Here is a 20,342-nt window from a genome sequence, read left to right on the forward strand (position 1 = left end):
AGTTTTGTTTGTGAGGGGAAAATATGTAATGCAATACAATGATGATTGAGAGATGTTAAAAATGCATCTGTACATTATTTTCTAAATGAAGAATGTAATACGTATGGATAATCAGGTAAACCTAAGTTGCTTGAAATATAGCAATATAATTATTAATATAAATATTACGTTTACTTAATAAAAAACAATGTAACACTTTACAATAAGGCGTCATTTGTTAACATTAATGTATTAACTAACATGAACGAACAATGAATTTATTACACTATTTGTTATTTTTTAATGTTAGTTAATAAAAATACAGTTGTTTATTATTCAAAGTGCATTAACTAATGTTAAAAAACACAACTTGTGATTTTAATAATGGATTAGTAAATGCTGAAATTAACATTAAGATTAATAAATGCTGTGGAACTATTGTTCATTCTTAGTTAATGTTATGTAATGTAGTTAACTTAAATTAGTGTATCAAATACAATACAGTAGGTTTAAATGGGGTTAAATCACTTCCGCACTTCTTTCCTCAAGACTGTCACGATGACTCGACGAATCATTGATTCAATCAGCTACTCCTTCAGTGATTTTAGCAATCGTAAACATTTAATCATTGTAACAATGTGTGCAAATGAAGATTTTACTTAAGCGTCAAAAACCGAACTCAGTTCTGTCTCACCCTTATCTTATACATGTGAGATTTATTACAACACACAGAGCTCTGTTTGTCTGCGGTCTCTCTCCCGATCTGGCAACTTCTCTTCTGCTGTCCTCTTGCGAAAAGCGTTTCGTCCAATGGTTCGCTTTATCCGATGAGTTGACAGCTGACGTAACGCCTCACTTAAAAGCTACAGCGCACCACGTTACCCGCGTCCCACACCGTGCTCGCCTCTGGTGCTACTGCGTTTATCTTAGCAATTACAGATTAACGTAGTATCAGAAGTGTTTATTTTTCTGAGTTACAGCACTCGCGTTCATTCCATCGCATTTCCCCACACTGCTGAAACATGAGCTATCACAAACCCGACGAGAAAACTCTGCAGGCCTTGAAAGACATCGCTAACAAGCTCAGGATTCACTCCATCAAGGAAACATGCGCTTCAAACTCCGGGTAACATTTTCTGCACTTACTGAAATGCATTCGTAACGTCTTTCTATAATGGTGAACGACAGATTAGCAACTGTATGCGTGCATTTATCTCATTTGTCGTGCAAATGTTCACTTTACGTTTCTGCATAACACGTGAACTTGGCGAGGGGGCCGGGCACATTGCCGTTTCTTATTAGTTTTGAATCATTCGACCTTTTAAGCTATTGTAAGCGAGTCATCAGCCTTGGACTATTAAACGACATTATTTGACAGCTTTTTAGCCCATAGTGGCCTCCAAGCGATGACCAGTGAAAACTGGCTTAGCTCTTATCGCCACTATAATTAGCACGGGTATGAGGGAGTACGTGGTTTTCTATAAACTGTAATTTTAGTAAACTTTCAAATTAACCATCAGGTTTAACTTCTACGTACCACGCGCTGAGCTGCAACTGATTAATTCTGGCAAATGTAAGCGAATTGTTCCTTTGAGTCGGATCTTTTCAGAACGGTTGTTCTGCTGAATCAGTTCACACACTCGATTCAAAAGAAACGACTCCTGACTCGCTGAGTTAATTAACTAACGCTATTATTTCAATGCAAATTATATTTAGATTCTAGACGATTTTTTTAAATCTGTTGAATCATCGACTATCACCCTTTTATACATACTAAACGATATACAAATTTATACATAATAAAAACAACACACATTTTATATATATATATATATATATATATATATATATATATATATATATATATATTATTATTATTATTATTATTATTATTATTTTTATTTATCTTACTTAAGAGCCATTTATATTACAACTAATGGACGTCACAGTAGTCATTTAATGTTGAAAAATATTAAATATAGACAAGTACAAAATGAGAATATACAGTTAAGTACTAATACAATATATATAAAAAAAAATGAGATAGTCATACAAGTAGCGTAAAAGACACATATAGACTTAGTACGTTTCGCTTTACTATTTTTCAACATAAGCACTAACTAAATATAATGTTTCATATCTATCTGGAATAAAAAGTTGGGTAAACCGCGTGATATGTTTACATTTGATTTCGTTGAAACGAGCGCGTAATGCCACGCCGGGTCAAGGCAACGTGATGACGCAATTACGCTGTGCCGCAAAAGGAACTTGTGTGAGCCGGTTCTTTAAAGCGAACTGTTCGAAAGAACCGGTCTGTGAAAGTGATTCGGATTCCCATCACTAATTAATTTATCCTGCGAGGTCGCGACAACGCGCTTCAGCTACAGGATGTCACGTGGAGGTGTGTAGATCTCGTGGTATCCGTTGAGCTGTGGGTTAAAGTGTTGTTAGGCTCCGTTTAGTAAATCAAATCAGAAGCGCGCTTTATTCAAGCATGTGGCGATAAGCAAAGTTCAAATGAAGTTTGTGTGAAAGGAAAGATTTGCTTTGGCGTTACTCAATCTCTGCGCTGAAGTTCTCTTTTGTGAGGCTGACCACTGGATTACCACAGATGGTCATTTCTCAACATGAGCTGAAATAGAAGAGCGGAGTTTCTAAACTTGTAGGGGATACAAAGGCTGGCTTATTAGATGCATTTATTATGTTTTGTAGGGGACACCGATTGTCAGAGGGTTAATTTGTTACAGTTCTCTGCACACGCCCTTGCTGGCATGTAACAATCTTTTATTCATTGGAAATTTTGTAAAGGAATTTTCCTGAGTGTTGAAACTTACCTGATACTATTTGTTTTACTGTTATGACACTTCCTCTTTTTTTCTGTTCCTTCTCATTTCTGTTTGGGTGTTTGATACCAAAGGGTTTTTTTTTTTTTTTTTTTTTCCCTCTTCAATTTCTTTAAACAAGGCAACAAGGAAGTATTGATCATTACTCAGACTTTTGTCTGTACCTTGTACAATCTAATCCATTCTGAAAGTGATCAGTAGAGATTTATTTCTTAACACCTTTTCCGTTTTCTTTATTTCAGCCTAAATGAGTCACTGTGTAGGACAAAGATGGTAATTCATCAGTGGTGTTTTGTTTAGTGGATAATTAGGAATATGCTGAACAATAATGTAAAACTGCATGTATTTCCACTCACAATAAAATTATAACAGTTTTTTTGAACAGGCAGTTTTGTGACTACTCAATTGCATGAGTGCTTTACAAACTTTGAAGGTTGTGTTACTTTAAACCACTTTGGGAACAAACAAACTAACAGTTGTACTGCGTCTTCAATTCTTGTTTATCTTTCAATATTTAGTCTTCTGTATGTTTTAACAGTGTGTTTCGGCTTAATGTTTTGATAGTAACCAGTTATTTTTATTTTTATTTTTTTTAAAGCTTGGTCATTTTGTATGGAAGCCTGTTTTCACTTCGAAATATATATATTAAAAATATATTTTTTCTCAGAATTTTGAGTTTAGATCTGTCAGTTCTCACTTTTATTCTCACTTTTAAGTCACTTCAGATTTGTATGACTTTGTTTCTTCCATATAACACACATTTAAAAAAAAAATGTACCTTTTAAAATAACTTTTCTATTTGAAGATATTTTAAAATGTAATTTGTTCTTAGGACCATTACTCCAGTCACATAATCCTTCAGAAATTATTCTGATTTGATGCTCAAAAACATGTATTATTATTATATTGAAAACAGCTGAGTAGATTTCTTTCAACAGAAAGTTCACAAGAAGAGAATTTATGAAATAGAAATCTTTTGTATCTTTTTATTTCGGATAAATGTTGATCTTTCCATTCATCACAGGATCCTGAAGAAATTTATTCAACTGTTTTAAATATTGATGATAATAATAAAAAAAAATGTTTTTTGAACAGGAAATCATCATATTAGAATGATTTCTGAAGGATCATGTAACACTGAAGTCTGGAGTAATGATGCTGAAAATTTAGCTTTGATCACAGGAATATTAAAATATTAAACATTGTACTTTTTGCTGTACTTTGGATTAAATAAATGCAGGCTTTGTGAGCAGAAGAGACTACTTTAAAAGCATTAAAAACCTTACTGTTCAAAAACTTTTGACTGGTAATGTATGTGTTACGGTTTGAGTCCGTAACCTATTGCACCGATGTGTCTTTATTTGAATATTAGTGGCTACAGCCTTTCTGATCGTTGTATGGCTTGTATATGATGAGTCTGGTTTGGCAGTAGCCAAAGTCATTGATTCTGATAAGGTTTATTACTACAACTCAAACCCCAATGATGACAGTAGCAACTTTTGCCCTTTAGTACCGTTTGCATTCGTGTTCAAGTTTTGAAGTGGAAGATAACCTGCATGTTTGATTGGTCTTTAACATTCAGCATGTTTGAGCTGATGGTTAATGGTTGATGGCTGGATTGATGATACTGATGCGTGTTTCTACTTGCAGACACCCCACCTCATGCTGCAGCGCTGCCGAGCTCATGTCAGTGCTGTTCTTCCACACCATGCGCTACAAAGCCGATGATCCCCGCAACCCCTGTAATGATCGTTTCATCTTGTCCAAGGTGTGCTGTCTTTCTATTAAGTTTTGAGCATACTTGCAATTTTGTTGTCTTAAAGTTTTAGAGATTAAATGTATTCCACACCTCATGTTACTATTTTAGGGCCATGCTGCTCCCATCCTTTATGCTGCCTGGGCAGAGGCTGGATATGTGAAGGAGTCTGAGTTGCTAAACCTGCGTAAGATCGACTCTGACCTGGAGGGTCACCCCACCCCTGTGAGTAAGACCACCCCTGTCACCACATATACACTAGCTTTCAAACTTTCAGTGTGCTTAAAAAAGATTTCCTCTTATCAGTGTTAACAGTTGTGCTGCTTATTTTTATTTGAACATCATTTATTTGAAATGGAAATCTTTAGTAACACAAATTATATTGATATGTATGCATCATTGCTGAATAAAAGTTTTAATCTTGCTGACATAGTGTATCCGCTCTTTCACATAACCATTTATCATGCAGTTAACCTCACTTTTTTGTTTATTTCAGAAACTGGCATTTGTGGATGTGGCGACAGGCTCACTTGGCCAGGGTTTGGGTGCTGCCTGCGGTATGGCGTACACTGGAAAATACTTTGATAAAGCCAGGTACTTACATTCTCCGCATTATTTGGTTCCCTCTTTAAAGAGCAGGTCATGGGTTTTCGAAAAATATCTCTTTTGCAGTTTGTAACGTAGCTATCCTTCAGTGTAAACAGTCTGCAAAGTTGTTAATCAAAGAAGTGCATTAAGCATAAAGATATTGTCTCTCAAAAGAAAGAGTCGACTCAGAATCGCCTTACAGAGTCGTTATATATTTGAATGTTCTGCCTGATCTGCGTCACTGGGTAACATATTAGCACAATCCCCGCCGGCCCACAGAATCCGAACAGTCTGACTTGCCCACAAACACTTCTGCTAGTTACTGTGTTTACATCATGTCGAGAAGATGCTGTGTTCAGCGATACCACAGTAATACAATTCAAACCTTTTGTTTTGCTCCTCATTTTACTGAGGACTGCTTCTCTAATCTTGGCTTTTATCTTTTTTTGGCTTCTAATCTTTTTTAATTTGGACTAACAAGCATCTCCAAACCACAACCTGTAAGTACGATTGATACGTTATGTGTACATTCACAATTGAGTGCATCATTGTGAAATTGCTGTATATTTTGCTGCACCGGCACTTATGGGGATTTTGCAGGGAGTAAAAGATGCGGGAGAGAGAGAAGATCGAGTTAACATTAGTTAGGCTGGTGCGCCTGTGATATAGCTGTTCTGATTAAAGGTTAAGACACAGCACCTTTTTTCTGTTGTTCATTACAGTAGACACATTTTGAATTACAAACTGTATTGTTTCATCCGTTAGTCATGTTAGCACTCGGCTAGTCTCAGCCTCAGACGTCACGCCCACGGAACGTTGGCTAAACGTCTGATGCATATGGTACACTTAACTGGAAACACTTCAGGAATGTCGAAGTCGTCATCTGATTGGTTGAATTTTATCGGATTTCCGGGGGACGCGAGTGTCGCGTTTATTTTCGGTCCGCCGGGAAACAAAGCGCAGACGTGTGATTGCAGAAGAAAAACTGTCGTGTTTACATGAGTGACAATGAGCATTTATCAAGATCAGCTAAACGTAGGATTCTCAAAAGTATGCGAGGTTCACGGCATAGACTGTGTTATACGTGCACGAACAGATCAATGACTTACTGCTTGTTTTCTTCTCCTTCTTTGATTTTCTATGCTGACTGACTTGTTGCACGCCGGTCTGTTGTTGTGGGGACATTTCCACGCCCCGAAACGTGACGCTGAACGAAACGAACTGTGATTGGTTGTTTGACATGTCAGTCAAACGGCCTTATGGGCGGGCCTTGGCCAAAGAAAGCTGCTATGAGTTCCAGACCTTCAGCCGTCAGTCTGAAGGTCTGGCTACGCGAGACTAGCACTCGGCTAACATATCCACCATTATTGTTTTAAGTGTTTACGGTTTAGCAGCTAAACTTTAGCTGTGACCACGATTCGCTTGCATGTTAAGCAATATTTTTTTGTCATTATTTTAAGAACTGATTGGAACACTATAGTATTGTTTTATGTAAAGGTGCATGCTAGGGTTGCCAGGAAAACCAGCTTTCAAGGGAGTCCCTGTTAAAAAAAAAATCACGTTCTGCGGTGTAAAATACATGCTTTTTGTGTGGGTTCCCCTGGTAAATCTGCGTTCCAGGGGTAAATATGTTACCGGCTTCAACTTGTGACATCAAAAATAACCGTGGAGATGGCAACACAGATGGTAGCTTCACTAACTTGCTCAAGTTCCTCTCTTTGTGCTAGTCACCAGGCTTAGCCAACTGACCAATCAGAGCAGAGTCAGCTTATGGAAGGGAGAGGTTTGCAGACCTTAATCTCAGAACTGCTTGAATGAACCGTTTCGAAATCGTGGACAAATGACTCCCATGTATAAATATATATTCTGGGAAAATTACAATGGTTTGTAACACAATATGAGGACATTTAAAAAAAACAAAAACAAAGCAAAAACAAAAAAAAAAAAACACATGACCTGCTCTTTAAATGAAGTTACTCCACAGATTATCTATTTTATGCTATGATCCATTGTAGGTGTGGACGAAATATCGAAATATAAGATTTTGATCATAAGCCATTTTATTTCACAGAAACTTTTTAAAGCAAAAATAACTATCAAAAAAAAATTAAATAAATAAATATTTTATTTTTATTTATTTATTTATTTATTTATTTATTTATTTATTTATTTATTTATTTATTTATTTTAGGTCTTTATATCAAAATTTGATAGCATAGAAATTTCATAATTTTTGTCACCAATGTCAATATCACCAAAAACTAATACTAGCCTAAATTAAAAAAATAAAAAAACTACAGTAGAACAAATAAGAAATGCTACATACACTGTATACAGTAATCAAATGTATAAAAACTCTGGATAGTCTTCACTCTGTAAATTAAATGTATATTTCTTATTAAAGTTTCAAAAGTGATTTTGTCAAGAGCAGTGAGATTCATTTTTGCTGTTGTCTGATTAACATGAATGACAGACAGCAGGAATACTTGACTGCTGTCACTTTAAGAGCTTTATTTAACTGTTGAAGTGTATAAAGTGTTAAACAACTCGGTTCAACGCCCATGCTAAAAATGCACGTAAAAAACTTAAGTGCTCAACTAAGTGGTTAAAATTCTTTTATTGGTTTCAGTTTCTCTTAAAATTTGTTTTGGTTAGACTTTTATATGTTGTTTATTACAAATAATTTTTTTTTTAACAATTTGTCTATTTCTTAAATTTATTTTGGTTGGACATTTATGTTGTTTATAACGAATGTCATTATAATTTGTGATTTATTTCAGAATTTGTATACATACATTTGTACTATAATTTTATAGCTGCTCATAACTTTGCCCCCCCATTATAGATTTTCTGGCGACGGCCCTGAAACTGCGCACACCTTTCTGTCAGTGCTCAGAAACAGTCTCTCAGACAGCACGTGCATATCACTGCTAATTGCATTTCAGTGCATTAAGATCACTTGTTTTTAAACCGCAATGCTTAATGTATGCAAACAATAGGTTTTCGTGACCGAGACGATAGTCCAGTTTGCTACTAGTTGATACATTTCTACTGGTATATCGCCCACCCGTAATCCATTGCTACATTGCTTGTTTACACCAAATTAAACATCTCATACTAGTATGGTTCCTAAACGAGGTTTTGCTCTCAGACCATAGTAATAATTAAATAAGTGTTGGACAGGAAGACTCCAATAATTTCTGCTAATCCTTTGATGCTGCGGTAACTAGATGTCTGTCTTGTCTAATTGTCTCATTAGCTACCGTGTGTACTGCATGCTGGGAGATGGTGAGTGCTCAGAAGGCTCGGTGTGGGAAGCCATGGCTTTTGCCTCCTATTACAAGCTTGACAATCTGGTGGCCATCCTTGATGTGAACCGCCTGGGACAGAGTGAGGCAGCACCACTGCAGCACAGCATGAACATCTACAAGGAGCGCTGCGAGGCCTTTGGGTAGGTCTCACGGCTTTGTTTGAGATGGTTTACTACTTGTACACAGTACATATGATAGCAATTAAATACGGCAAACACTGAGCTTTTAATAAAATATTTTTTTCAATCACAGTCAGTTTTTATCAGATATTTTGTTCAGTCACTAGCATGTAACTAATTTGTTTCTTCAGCTTCAACACTTATGTGGTGGACGGCCATGATGTGGAGGAGCTGTGCAAGGCTTTGTGGCATGCTGAACAAACGAAAGGGAAGCCCACTGCCATCGTAGCCAAAACATTTAAAGGCAAAGGACTCAAAGGTGACTAACTATATCCTATACTGCAAGACGAGCATTACATTAGTGACATCTGTTATGATTGTCATCATTCTCATGGTCTTGTGTTTTTTTTTTTTTTTTGTTCAGGCATTGAGGATCAGGATAACTGGCATGGGAAGCCTATGCCTAAAGACCGTGCGGAAGTGCTTATTAATGATCTCCTGAGCCAGATCCAGTCTCCCAATAAGGCCCTCTACCCTCAGCCACCCAATGAGGATGCTGCTCCAGCAGACCTCACCCCCATCCACCTGCTCACACCTCCAGAATACAAGATTGGAGACAAGGTGATGAACTGACGCTGTAGATGTAGAGTTTTTAAATGGTTCTCTACTTTGAGCAAATGTGTCCTGTCTTCTAAAGTTCCTCAGAAGAAGGGTCTGTAAAGCTTCTGCTTTTGTTTTCCCACTCAGATCTCCACCAGGAAGGCTTACGGTGTAGCCCTGAAGAAGATGGGCGATGCCAGCCCTCGTGTGGTGGCCATGGATGGTGACACCAAGAACTCAACCTTTGCTGAGATCTTTAAGAAGGCCCATCCTGAGCGCTTCATTGAATGCTTCATTGCTGAGCAGAACATGGTGTGTAAATGGATGTTTGTTTTTCTCTACCCCTTTACATTGATAATTAACAAGTCATGATGGTAAAGCAAAAGTATATTGGCTGACAGTGTGTGACAAGTATGTCAGGGATGAATAGGTCTGTATTTGTAGAGCACTTAGTGATAAGTTAAAGGTGTGGTGCACTATTCATAGAGCGCATTGTAAAAACCTGACCTCACCCCGTTAAAATGTCTGTTACTATTCAGTTTTCACTGCCAAGTGCTTACACAATAGGACATGATTTCTCACAATGATAGGGAATTCATTTCTGTGTAAACGTGTGATCATTCTGAGGTCAGTATAATATAGAAAATATTTTAATAAAAATATTTTGTTAAAATACACACTACCAGTATTTTTGAACAATAAGATTTGTAATGGTTTTTTTTTTTTTTTTTTTTTTTTTTTTTTTTTTTTTTTAAGGAATGATCTCACCAATCCTGCATTTATTGTATAAAATATAAGCAGTAATATTGTGAAAGTTTTGCTATTTAAAATAACTGCTTTCTATGTGATTATATTTTAAAATGTAATTTATTCCTGCAATCAAAGCTAAATTTTCAGCATCATTACTCCAGTCTTCAGTGTCATTCAGAAATCATTCTAACATGCTGATTTGCTGCTCAAGATACATTTTATTAATATTATGATCAATATTTAAAACAGTTTTTTTTATATATATATATATATATATATATATATATATATATATATATTTTTTTTTTTTTTTAAGGATTGTTTGAATTGGATAAAGACATTTATAATGACACAAAAGATTTCCATTTCAGATAAATGCTGTTCTTCTGAACTTTCTATTCATCAAAGAAACCTGAAAATTCTACTCATTTGTTTTCAGCGTAATGTTTTTTTGAGCAGTAAATCAGAATTTTAGAATGATTTCTGAAGGATCAAGTAACTGGAGTAATGATGCTAAAAAATTCAGCTTTGAAATTACAGGAATAAATTTGGAAATATTTTGACTATATAAAATTACTTTTCTATTTGAAAATTTTCAAATAGAAAAGTAATTTTATATAGTCAAAATATTTCCAAATTTTACTATTTTTGCTGTGCTTTGGGTCAAATAAATGCAGGCTTGGTGAGCCAAAGAGACTTGTTTAAAAAAAAAAAAAAAAAAAAAAAAAAAACATTAAAAATCTTTAAAAAAAACTTTTGACTGGTAACTTCAAACAGTAAGTAGCCAGGCTGTTGTATTTAGCAATGTATTTTTAATTGTTACTATAAATGTTTAAATATTACTAATTTATGTAAAATGCAAACGATGTTTGGGGTCTTTTTTCCCAGAAACAAATAATGCTTTTATTCAGCAAGGATGTGTTAATCCTCATCATGGTTTCCTTTGCCATCGTAAGAATAAATAACATTTTAAAAACTTATTAAAATAGAAAAGTTATTTAAATTGCCGTGTTTCTTAATATTACATTTTCTTTTAAGTGACACAAACAATAAAAAAAAAAAAGTCTTACTGACCCCAAAGGTTTGAATGGTAGTATTAGTTTATAACTTAATGTTTATATGCATACATTATGAATCATCTAAATATATGTATTAAATGTATTTAATTACCTTGCTATCCAGGTGAGTGTGGCCATTGGTTGTGCTACTCGTGATCGCACGGTTTCATTCGCCAGCACTTTTGCCGCCTTCCTCGCTCGTGCCTATGACCACATCCGTATGGCAGCGATCTCCCAGTCTAACGTCAACCTGGTCGGCTCACACTGTGGTGTTTCCATTGGTAAGGCATTGTGCTGTAAAAAACATGGATTCTTTGCCATTCAACCTGAAATATTTCTTCGAAATGTTTCATAACTTCCTATTTTGTCCAGGTGAGGACGGCCCCTCACAGATGGCACTGGAGGATCTCGCAATGTTCCGCGCTATCCCAACATGCACAGTGTTTTACCCTAGTGATGGAGTGTCTACTGAGAGAGCCGTGGAGCTTGCAGCCAATACAAAGGTGTGGTTTATGGCTTCCACTTGATGGTCTTATACAGGTGCTGGTCAACGAATTAGAATAATTTGAAATAGTGCAATCATTAAATTCTTTGAATGCATTGTTTGTGCAGAAAGAAAATCAGGTGTTCACCGCACCTGTCCTACTCGTTAGAGTAATCACAGAACTCGTTACCTGTAAACAATTTGCTCAGCTGACCTTTCCAAAAGGCCCATTTAGGCCATTTAACTGTGAGATTGTTGTTTCATTGAATTAGAATAAAGGAGAAACCGTTTCATTGAATTAGAATAAATGCTAGAATTTTTGTTTTCTGTGAAGAGTGTTCACTGTGCAGTATAAAGTCAGGGTTGAGTAGAGTTTCTAAGTAGTAAAATCAATCATGGGTAAGCAGCACGACCTCTCAACCGGAATAGTGGCTCAAATTCAAGCCCTTCGCCAACAAGGCTTGAGGCAAACTAAAATTGCTGAGCAGCTCGGCATCAGCCAGTCTTCCGTCTGCAAAGCTCTCAAGAAAAACTGCAGCAAGCGCACCAACTGTTCCGGCGTCCGAAAAACTTCTGCTCGCGACAACAAGCAGCTGAGAAAGATCGCAGTCAGCAACCGGTTCAAGTCCACTTCTGAGCTCACCTACTTGTGGAACAAGCAGACCGGCGCTGACATCTCCAGATCAACCACTTACCGTCGTCTGCGCGAACTCGGCTTCAAATCTCGCGTTCCAGCAGTAAAACCGATGCTGAACAAGAAACAAATGCAGAAACGGCTGAAGTGGGCCAAACAACACGGCGAGTGGACTGCTGAAGACTGGCAGAAAGTGGTCTTCAGTGACGAATCACGCTTCTGCATCTCCTTCGGTGACCAAGGTCCTCGTGTCTGGCGTCGTGGTGGCGAAACCTACAACCACGAGTGCGTGAAAAGATCCGTCAAGTTTCCCCAGAGCATTATGGTCTGGGGATGCATGTCCGCTCGGGGTGTAGGGAAACTCTGCTTCCTCAAGAAGACTGTCAATGCTGCCGTATATCAAGATGTTCTGGAAACGTTCCTGATTCCGACTGTTGAGGAACAGTTCAGCGAAGAAGACTTCATATTTCAACAGGATCTTGCACCGGCTCATGCAGCAAAGTCGACCAAAGATTGGTTCACTAGAAAACAGCTTGAAGTTTTGCCATGGCCGGCCAACTCGCCTGACCTCAATGTCATTGAAAACCTTTGGGCCATCGTCAAGCGGAAAATTCGCGACAGAAAGCCGACTACGCTGGACCAACTGAAGCAGAACATCGCCACTGCCTGGGAAGCTGTGAGTGCGGAAACTTGCGACAAGCTGGTCAAATCGATGCCGCGGAGACTTAAGGCAGTCATACAAGCCAAGGGGGCAGCCACAAAATACTGAGAAAGTGATGATTCTAATTATAATAAAAATTATTCTAATTCAATGAAACGGTTTCTCCTTTATTCTAATTCAATGAAACAACAATCTCACAGTTAAATGGCCTAAATGGGCCTTTTGGAAAGGTCAGCTGAGCAAATTGTTTACAGGTAACGAGTTCTGTGATTACTCTAACGAGTAGGACAGGTGCGGTGAACACCTGATTTTCTTTCTGCACAAACAATGCATTCAAAGAATTTAATGATTGCACTATTTCAAATTATTCTAATTCGTTGACCAGCACCTGTAGATAAAGTCATCATTATTTTGATGACTCATTATATTCTTTGACCGTGCTTTCAGGGTATCTGTTTCATTCGTACCAGCCGACCTGACACTGCAGTCATCTATGATGCTGGAGAGAAATTTGAAGTTGGCAAAGCTAAGGTGAGGAGAATTTAAAAAGACCAGAATGCTCTTTTAATATATATATATTTTTTTTATATATATATATTTTCTGTATTTAGTTACAAACTACAGCAAGGAAGGCTAAATTTGGCATCCACGCAGAACATTGTCAATTTAGTGTAATGCGTTTAGAAATGCAGTGAGCAAATGGGGCCTCCTGTTGGACAGCTGTGAAATGTCTGGTTGTTCTAACAGTTCTCTTTCTGTCCTGTAGGTGGTGCGACAGTCTGACAAAGATCAAGTGACAGTCATTGGCGCTGGAGTAACTCTGCATGAGGCACTTGCAGCACATGACCAACTGGCCAAAGAAGGTTTGTTCACCACCTACTGGCCATAATGGGACATAACATTACATTGCTATTATTATCATTAACAGTACCTCATTAACAGTTTGTGTATGCGTGTAAGTGCATATTATAGCATAGATATTAAAGCTTTGTGTGTCAAAGTTTAACTTTCTTAAACTTTCAAAGCTGTTATTGTCTTTAAACAATTTAATATATTTTCTATTTTCCCAGGTGTGAACATTCGGGTTATTGACCCATTCACCATTAAGCCCCTGGATGCCTCCACTATTGTGGCAAGTGCTCGTGCCACAGGAGGAAGAGTGATCACTGTAGAGGACCACTACAAAGAGGGTGAGATGTTTGTATTTACTAAAATACCATCAAGATTAAAGGGGAAGGCTAGCTTTTTTTCCCCCTTCCTGTTGCTTGCTATCTTTACTCCCTTGTGCTGTGAGAGGTATTTTATTTTGGTTCCTGTGCTGTCATTGTAGGTGGTCTGGGCGAGGCCGTCTTGTCTGCAGTGGGTGAAGAGCCTGGCATCGTCGTGCACCGGGTGGCCGTAACCCGTGTGCCTCAGAGCGGCAAACCGCAGGAGCTTCTGGACATGTTTGGCATCAGTGCCAAATGTATCGTTGCTGCCGTCAAGCGTACTTTCGCCAACTGAAACTCTTTGAACCACCCTGAGCTACACCCTTCCTCTTTCTCCACTCCTAACCCAGACCCTAAAGACAAGCTCACCCACACATCTTTATCATTCCAGCACCTCTCGGCTTGAGGATGTACCTAACTTCATAGTGTGTGAAAATACTCTAACGTGTGCACTGTAGTCTATACAATATCGCCCATAGCTCAGAAGTGTTTTCATTTTGCATCATCATCATCAGTTTTGATTTCTTGAGAGCTTTAAATGCTGCAATAATAGTGGTTTTTAAAAGCTCGGAAGTGTGTATTAGATCAGTTGCACTTTTCTGAATATCATTAAAACGATCATTTCACATTGTCATTTCATCTTTTCCCTATCCTTTGGCTTTGTGTGCTTCCTGTCATAATTACAAACCAGTATCATGAGATAAATTGACGATAGCTGTGATGGTGCTTTCAGGGAGTATCAAAGTATATATCTGTATTTTTTTTTTTTTTTTTACTGCTGTTGCATAAGCTATTGGACAACCCAATTTTGAAAAAAGTTGGTACATGAATGGTTTGGTTTTGGTGACTTGGAGTGTATCTCATGTTACTGAGACACCCTCACTGTTGTTGCTTGTGTAAACCAGTTTTCACTGAATTTGATGTAATGTGTTAATAAATTTAACTGCCCATCCAATATGACTAATTTCTTCTTGGTATCCATCTTATTTTTCCTGTAAAGCAGGCATGGCCATTTAAAAATCTATGGCTTCCAGTCTCATCTGCGTCCAGCTTTTTTAGCTGTACAAAACTTTGTTTGTTTGGTTTGCTGCATAATATTGCAAATTGGTGTGCCTTTCCATATTACTTTAATGTAGTATCTTAATTATGAACTCACTGGTTTGTAGTGCAAACAGTTTTACCTATTACTGCACATTATTCTCCTTAGTTTCCTATAGTGGCTAATTAACCGGAAATCTCGCCCATAGGCTTTCCTCCACGTTGAAGAGTAAGGTGGATAGCTGTATTATATATGAATGAGTTGGTTTTTCCTTTTATTTTTTTATGTAAATGGAGATATGTGACATCCTTAGTCTGTATTATGGAGAGCTTGTTTTCTTTAGCTTGGAAAGTGAAATGTTCACTATTTCTTGTCCGTCAACAAAATCTTACACAGCCAAGTGTCCTAAACAGATGCCGTGCTTACTTTGTTTCTTCTTGGCAGGTAAATGTGTTATAGAAATCGGGAGCTAGTTGTCAACCCTGGTGAAAAAACCAGCATATGCTGGTAGGTAGGTTTTGATGCTGGTTTAAGCTGGTTCATGCTGGTCCTTGACCAGCAACATGACCAGCAAAAACCAGCAAAGGACCAGCTTAAACCAGCATCAAAACATACCTAACCAGCATATGCTGGTTTTTTCACCAGGGAAGTGTGGTGGGAAAATTGCTAATGTCAATTACAACGCTTTATGTTTGTTACTGTCTAGGAGTGGCTACAGTAATAGAAAACCTCAAACTTATAAAGTCAAAAAACCCAATCTGTTTTCAATAGGATTTCAAAACAAAAAAGATAGGTGGTAGAAAGAAAAACGTGCAACTTTGTACAGAAAATGTGTTTACTTAAGCACAAATAACATTACTATTCTGGGCAGCAGTACATGAAACCAGTTACCAAATTACAGAAATATATGAAATACAGATCATTTTCTGTGCTTCCCAAGTGAGTGTCCATGTGGTGACGTCAGAGAGATGGTTTGCGTCAGGGAATGAAATGACAGGTTTCTTTTCGCGGTCTTTTGGATATATAGGCGGGATTTTTACTCAACGCCCTTCATGAACTCCAAGAACTCTGTTGGTTTTAAGAGTAGTATACAGTTAAGTGCATTCTTTGAGTGAATATTCACAAATATAACATGTTTTTGAGCGTGACTTTACCGTCGTAATCAATCTTGCCGTCGTTGTTTTTATCTCCGTCCTTCATGAGTTCCTCAATGTCGTCCTCAGTGATGGCCTCACCTGTCGACTCCAGCATGTTCTTCAGCTCGTCTAAATCAATGTAACCATCTCCATTCCTTAAAGAGACAAGGATAAAACATATCTAGTATAGTAGGTAATGTGATATACACTATGCCACAGTATGTTTTGAGAAGAAACCCAGTTCATACTTATCAAACATGCGAAAGACTTCAGCCAGCTCCTCTTCTGATTTTCCTTTGCTCTCCTCTTTCATGCAGCGCACCATCATGACCAAGAACTCATCAAAGTCCACTGTCCCGCTTCCTACAACCCACAGAGACCAATTATCAAATGCCTATTTATACAATAAACTACGCATGAATATAAAAGATATACAGCTATCTAATATTCAACATACCATCTTCATCTACTTCATCTACCATTTCCTGCAGCTCTTCTTGAGTGGGGTTCTGGCCCAGCATCCTCATCACCTTGCCCAACTCCTTAGTGCTGATACAGCCATCCTCAGCGTCCTGCACGAAGATGTCGAACGCGGCGCGGAACTCTGCCAGGTACAGTCAGGTAGCATTGCAAACATTTTATAAGTTTATAAGAGAACTGACACTGTGTTACATCACAGTACATGCAGCTATGTGTTCAAACTGATAGGTTAAAAAGAGAAACTTACCATTTTTCTGTTCTTCTGTCAAGTTCTCTACCTGTTAGGTAGAAAACAGAGCTCAAAGCTTTGCACCAGTTGACTTTGAACTAAAAATACAGTATGTTGTAAGACTTAACAGCATGTCATTCGACAGAGACTGACCAAGATCTATTCTTTACAGGAATGACAGCTGTCATTCGCGTAATGTTCTTCAGACACCAGACACCCTCTGCCCCATTGCTAAATGCTTTAGCCTCAGTGACTATGACCCTTCTCTGTTTCACCACCTATTACGGGATATGCTAAATTTAAATTTTACATTTATTTTGTTGCTCATTTTTTGAACAAATCCATTTTAATGGTGTGTCCTGTTCCCCTCAGAAGGGCCCCAAACTTGCTGTCCCGTCTCCCATTTATTGATTTAACCTTGAGAGCTAACTACGACAGTGCACAGATTGATTTCTCTGGTTGATTATTAGTTATAATGCTGAAATCTGTCATTTACAGAGAAAGGAAATGGTCAAGGATGGGTTAGCTTTTAATTTAACAGTTATTAATTTATCATTTAGCATACAGGGTCACTGTCCATTCAGGCAGCCTGAGTGGAATCAAATGCTGATAATTACTGCACTCATAACTTACCGCTGCTTTATATACATCATCCATGGCTGTCCTGGGTTTGAGGTTTTCTTTTTGAAATTAAACTGTAAACTCCTCACAGGTAATCCAGCACTGAAGCCCACCCAGCACTCCTCTCTTCACAGCAGACACAGGACGAAGAGTCCCAGGGCCACCTGCCTTGGCCTTTATTGCTGGAATGGCTGGCCCCAGAAAAGACAAAGACTTTTGTCACTCCCCTTTCCTATCTAAGAGAGCAAGGGATGGGTGAAAAAGGAAAGGGAGCGGGACAGAAAGGGGTTAGAGATGGTATAGGCTATAAATAGAGGAGGAATGTCAGAGACAACAGGCAGGAGAACTCGAGTTATGACAATAAGTCCTTGGCACTGGTCTCCCCCTGGCAGCCTGAGCAACAGCCCCATATCAAGTGCTAAACTTATCCACCGGTCACCTGCATTTGCCAATCACTGATGAGCAGTATCACGACTGCATTCTTGCAGCAGGCAGTGGTCTTATGTGTGTGTAGGAAATTACTATAATTAAAGAGGCCAATAGCACTTCTTGTTATTAAATCTTAACCAATGTTTGGGGTTGTTGAACTGACTGACTAAACATTAATAATTCCTTTGGTCAAAGAACCACATTGAAAATATGGGTGTGGATAACCAAAACTTCCCAGTGCCACTTTCCCAATGTGGTTCTTTTTAAAATTTGTGGAAAGTGTTTGAACAAAAGATGTTATGAGGTAAAAAGAATAGGAGATATTTTAAAAAATCAAGTGTTTATTTCTTTCTAGGGCTTTTTGTGCAGATGTTCTTGCTTGCATTGAAGCTCAAGGTGACCATTAGTTTTTGCACAAACTTAAGACTTCAATGGACCTTAACTGAATTAAATTAAATGTACTTTGTTGAAAAAATTAACATATGGTTAGGTGTGTTTTGAAGCATGGCGGCTGGTTTGAGCTGGTCCTTAGTTGGTTATGAGCTGGTTATAAGCTGGTCCTGAGCAGGAGCTAGTTTTTTGGGACTAGCACATGACTAGCTTAAACCAGCCCACTACCAGTCAAAAGTTTTTGAACAATAAGATTTGTAATGTTTTTTAAAGAAGTCTCTTCTGCTCACCAAGCCTGCATTTATTTGATACAAAGTCCAGCAAAAACAGTAAAAGTCTGAAATATTTTTGCTTTTTCTATTTAAATATATTTGTTATTTAAAATTATAAAATGTGATTTATTCCTGTGATTTCAAAGCTCCAGTCACATGATCCTTCAGAAATCATTCTAATATTCTGATTTGCTGCTCAAAAAACATTTTATTATTATAATCATGTTGAAAACAGCTGAGTAGATTTCTTTGATAAATAGATAAATTCAAAAGAACAGCATTTATCTGAAATAGAAGTCTTTTGTAACATTATATATGTCTTTATCATCACTTTTGATCAAATTAAAGCTTCGTTACTAAATAAAAGTATTAATTTCTATAATTTCTTTCCTAAAAAAATAAAAATTATACTGACTCCAAACTTTTGAATGGTGTAGTGTATTATGTTACAAAAGCTTTATATTTCAGATAAATGCTGATGTTTGGATCTTTCTATTCATCAAAGAATCCTGAAAATAATGTACTCAACTGTTTTAAATACGGATAATAATAATAATAATAATAATAATAATAAATGTTTCTTGAACAGCATGTTAGAATAATTTTTGAAGGATCATGTGACTCTGCAGACTGGAGTAATGATGCTGAAAATTTAGGCTTGAAATTACAGGAATAAATTACATTTTAAAATAAATTCAAATAGAAAGCAGTTATCTTAAATAGTAAAAATATTACACAATATTACTGCTTTTGCTGTATTTTGGATCAAACAAATGCAGGCTTGGTGAGCAGAAGAGACTTCTTTAAAAAACATTAAAAATCTTACTGTTTAAAAACTTTTGACTGGTAGTGTTTATCCATAAATTATTTCCTCATGTCCATTGTACATAAAAGGAATCATACGTTTTTTGCTCAACTGTTTTAGAAGGAATTCTGAATGAAAGATCAGGAGAAACATTTAATCATTCCAGTCCTAATATAAACAGCTGCTTCACTGCGGCATCTCTGCACCACAAGTTCATCTATATTGTTTTATAATTACGTCTAAAGAAGAGAACCTGGCGCTCAAGTCTTGTGCTTGAGCTACATGACAACATTTGAAAACTTATTTTGTGAAATATTACATCAGTTCCTAATTGTAAGTGACGTCAATTTCTGATCTATTTGTGTTTGGAACAGTCTTATAATTCAGAATCATTTGGAATATTTATGTTTCTACAAATCAGTCAGTATATCAAAATCAGACTGCATCAGTTATCATAGTAGGCCACATGCAGCATGAAAGCATAAAGCATCAACTAATGCTACTGTTGCTGACATCACAATGATACACTATGCTATTCTGGATCCTGCTGACCTAAATTAAGAACCACCAACTAGCCATGAACCTTTCCTTAAAAGACTATTAGAGTAAGAGATTACAAAGCACACACACGTACAATTCATAGACAAATAGCAGTATAATTTTGTATGGAAGCATAAGAATTGGGTTTATTTAGCTAAGCTTCTTTTCTTGCTTGATGATCTGATGCATTTTCCTCTGCCCATGTTCTCAGCAACTCTCTCCATGACCAGCATAAACTGACCGCAACCAGCTCATCCTGAGAACATTTAACAGCTGAGACACTGAGGTTCAGAGGGCGTGTGCGTGACAGAACAATGAGGACAAGTGGGGTTGGACAGGTCAGAAGAGCACACTCACGCCAATGTTTTACTACAGACAGACATTTGTATGAGGAGCAGCAGTCTGGTAAC

At 37.3% G+C, this 20,342-nt stretch overlaps 2 protein-coding genes across 2 annotated transcripts; one reads left to right on the forward strand and one right to left on the reverse strand.

The window, feature by feature from the left end:
* The first annotated feature begins 830 nt into the window (after positions 1-830).
* On the forward strand, positions 831-14,951 carry tktb (transketolase b). Its single transcript, XM_051096380.1, has 14 exons — positions 831-1,105; positions 4,473-4,590; positions 4,690-4,803; positions 5,075-5,172; positions 8,426-8,617; positions 8,788-8,915; positions 9,021-9,217; positions 9,344-9,508; positions 11,129-11,285; positions 11,377-11,507; positions 13,231-13,314; positions 13,550-13,646; positions 13,854-13,973; positions 14,114-14,951. Exons 1-14 carry the CDS (start codon positions 1,002-1,004, stop codon positions 14,284-14,286), a joined length of 1,878 nt encoding a protein of 625 aa, XP_050952337.1. The 5' UTR covers positions 831-1,001; the 3' UTR covers positions 14,287-14,951.
* Positions 14,952-15,855: 904 nt separating this feature from the next.
* Positions 15,856-17,685, reverse strand: tnnc1b (troponin C type 1b (slow)). The gene is made up of 6 exons (XM_051096394.1): positions 17,509-17,685; positions 16,894-16,924; positions 16,624-16,770; positions 16,415-16,529; positions 16,185-16,321; positions 15,856-16,098 (listed from the first exon to the last, which is right to left on the reverse strand). Exons 1-6 carry the CDS (start codon positions 17,530-17,532, stop codon positions 16,067-16,069), a joined length of 486 nt encoding a protein of 161 aa, XP_050952351.1. The 5' UTR covers positions 17,533-17,685; the 3' UTR covers positions 15,856-16,066.
* Between the last annotated feature and the right edge of the window lie 2,657 nt (positions 17,686-20,342).

Source organism: Labeo rohita, chromosome 23 (assembly GCF_022985175.1).
Source record: "Labeo rohita strain BAU-BD-2019 chromosome 23, IGBB_LRoh.1.0, whole genome shotgun sequence".
In the NCBI taxonomy this organism is placed as follows: domain Eukaryota; kingdom Metazoa; phylum Chordata; class Actinopteri; order Cypriniformes; family Cyprinidae; genus Labeo; species Labeo rohita.

What these genes read in the sequence shown, in the direction of transcription:
- tnnc1b (XM_051096394.1), bottom strand. Translation starts at nt 17,532, where the DNA reads ATGGATGATGTATATAAAGCAGCG. An exon ending in GTCTTTCGCATGTTTGATAA is followed by an intron (nt 16,322 to 16,414) that starts GTATGAACTGGG and finishes TGTCTCTTTAAG; the next exon opens with GAATGGAGATGGTTACATTG. An exon ending in CGGCAAGATTGATTACGACG is followed by an intron (nt 16,099 to 16,184) that starts GTAAAGTCACGC and finishes TAAAACCAACAG; the next exon opens with AGTTCTTGGAGTTCATGAAG.
- tktb (XM_051096380.1), top strand. Translation starts at nt 1,002, where the DNA reads ATGAGCTATCACAAACCCGACGAGAAAACTCTGCAGGCCTTGAAAGAC. An exon ending in AAATACTTTGATAAAGCCAG is followed by an intron (nt 5,173 to 8,425) that starts GTACTTACATTC and finishes TTGTCTCATTAG; the next exon opens with CTACCGTGTGTACTGCATGC. An exon ending in TAAAGGCAAAGGACTCAAAG is followed by an intron (nt 8,916 to 9,020) that starts GTGACTAACTAT and finishes TTTTTTGTTCAG; the next exon opens with GCATTGAGGATCAGGATAAC.